The following is a 1,824-nucleotide window of genomic DNA, read 5'->3' as shown; positions in this document are numbered from 1 at the left end:
CCCGACCTACCCTCCCGATCGCAGGAGAGGCGCCCTTTGGAGGGACTGGCAGCGACAACGCCAGGATAATGCAGGAGCTGCGGCACAGAGTACAAAACCTGGAACGTGAGCTGGCAAATCGAGACCACCACCAACGGATTCCCAGGCAAGACTACTCCCGATCTCCCCAGCAGAGAGAAAGAAGTCCCGGGAGAAGCCACTCCAGGCACACGCGGAGCCTACGAATGGAGTCAGAAAGTCAAAGGGAGAGCAGGGAGGCACCAAGACGACGGCGAGACCCCGTGATCTACACCTGACCTCCTACGAGGCAGACGGTGGAAGAAAACCGAGAAGAAAATGAAAGGGCGAGGAGAGCGAACCGTCCCATAATCATGGGGGCGACCCTTTTTCACCACTCTATCCTCGAGGTCCGGCTACCGAAGTACTTCGACAAGCCAACGGACATGAGGTACGACGGGACCTAGGATCCCCAGGAGCATATAACGGCCTTCGAGCCTAGGATGAACTTGGAAGGGGTTGGTGATGAGGTGAGATGTCGCGCCTTTCCCGTGACCCTAGCTGGCCCGGTGATACGCTGGTTCAATTCTCTTCCCCAAGGCTCTGTGATGACCTTCGGAGATATCACCTGCGCCTTCCTAGCTCAGTTCACCATGCGGATTGCCAAAGCCAAGCACCCGATTAACCTGCTCGGGGTGACTCAAAAAAGCGGCGAGCCAACCAGAAAGTACCTAGACAGGTTCAATGATGAGTGTTTAGAAATTGACGGCTTAACCGACTCGGTGGCCAGCTTATGCTTGACAAACGGATTGCTCAATGAGGATTTCAGAAAGCACCTGACCACTAAACCCGTGTGGACCATGCAGGAGATTCAAAACGTGGCCAGGGAGTATATCAATGACGAAGAAGTTAGCCAAGTTGTTGCAGCCAACAAGCGGCAGCCCGCCTACAACCATACTCGTCAACACGGTAACAGAGAAAGGCTTAAGGAACACTTCAAGGACAGAGTTCCAACTAAAACTCCCAGGCCATTCCTCCGGGTCGGTAGGTTCACCAATTACACCCCCTGGTAGCCTCGATTGTTGAGGTCTATCAGCAGATAGCCGATAAGGGCATTCTGTCGAATCCCCGACCTCTAAAGGACAGGACCGGAGGGAACAAAAACCTCTATTGCGATTACCATAAGGGCTTTGGCCACAAGACCCAAGACTGTTTCGATCTCAAAAATGCCCTAGAACAGGCAATCCGAGATGGCAAGCTGGCGGAACGCTCCCATCTTATAAGAGAACCGAGAAGGCGGGATAGGGACCGACCTGGTGACGATAAGGATCGGGCCATGAGACAAAGACGGGAACCCGAGGAAGATAGCGAATGAGGACTCACGGTTGTGAATGTTGTAGTTGGAAGGGACGCGGCCCCCAGGTCAAGGTCAACATGTAGAAAGGATGCTAAAGTCTTGGCAGTATCCTCATCCAGTGCCACGCCTTCCCCCAGGAAAGTACACCTAATCTCATTTGGATCTGAAGACCAATGGATCGAAGGTCTGTAGGAAAACCCCCTATCGTGATCACATCCAGGGTGGGAACCGGATTGATTAAGTGAATCCTAGTAGATACCGGCGCAAATTCGAACATCATGCTCCACAACGTATTCAACGCCCTAGGTCTCCGAGATACCGACCTGAAGACCTACCAGCATGGTGTGGTCGGTCTTGGGGACAATTACATTAAGCCTGATGGGATAATCTCTTTACCGGTCTCCGTAGGAAGTGGCCGGAAAAGAAGGTCTATAATGGCGGAGTTCGTTGTTCTGAGGGACTCCACGGCT

The 1,824-nt window shown here is 53.1% G+C and overlaps 1 protein-coding gene across 1 annotated transcript; it reads left to right on the top strand.

The window, feature by feature from the left end:
- Window positions 1–500: 500 nt before the first annotated feature.
- Window positions 501–1,372, top strand: LOC112763173 (uncharacterized). Its single transcript, XM_025808910.1, has 2 exons — window positions 501–1,004; window positions 1,097–1,372. The coding sequence occupies exons 1-2, from the start codon at window positions 501–503 to the stop codon at window positions 1,370–1,372; spliced, it is 780 nt and encodes a 259-aa protein (XP_025664695.1).
- The last annotated feature ends 452 nt before the right edge of the window (window positions 1,373–1,824 follow it).

Source organism: Arachis hypogaea, chromosome 17 (assembly GCF_003086295.3).
Source record: "Arachis hypogaea cultivar Tifrunner chromosome 17, arahy.Tifrunner.gnm2.J5K5, whole genome shotgun sequence".
Taxonomy (NCBI): domain Eukaryota; kingdom Viridiplantae; phylum Streptophyta; class Magnoliopsida; order Fabales; family Fabaceae; genus Arachis; species Arachis hypogaea.
This window is presented reverse-complemented; position numbering and strand designations above follow the sequence as displayed.

What these genes read in the sequence shown, in the direction of transcription:
- LOC112763173 (XM_025808910.1), top strand. Translation starts at nt 501, where the DNA reads ATGAACTTGGAAGGGGTTGGTGATGAGGTGAGATGTCGCGCCTTTCCC. An exon ending in AGGAACACTTCAAGGACAGA is followed by an intron (nt 1,005 to 1,096) that starts GTTCCAACTAAA and finishes GTCTATCAGCAG; the next exon opens with ATAGCCGATAAGGGCATTCT.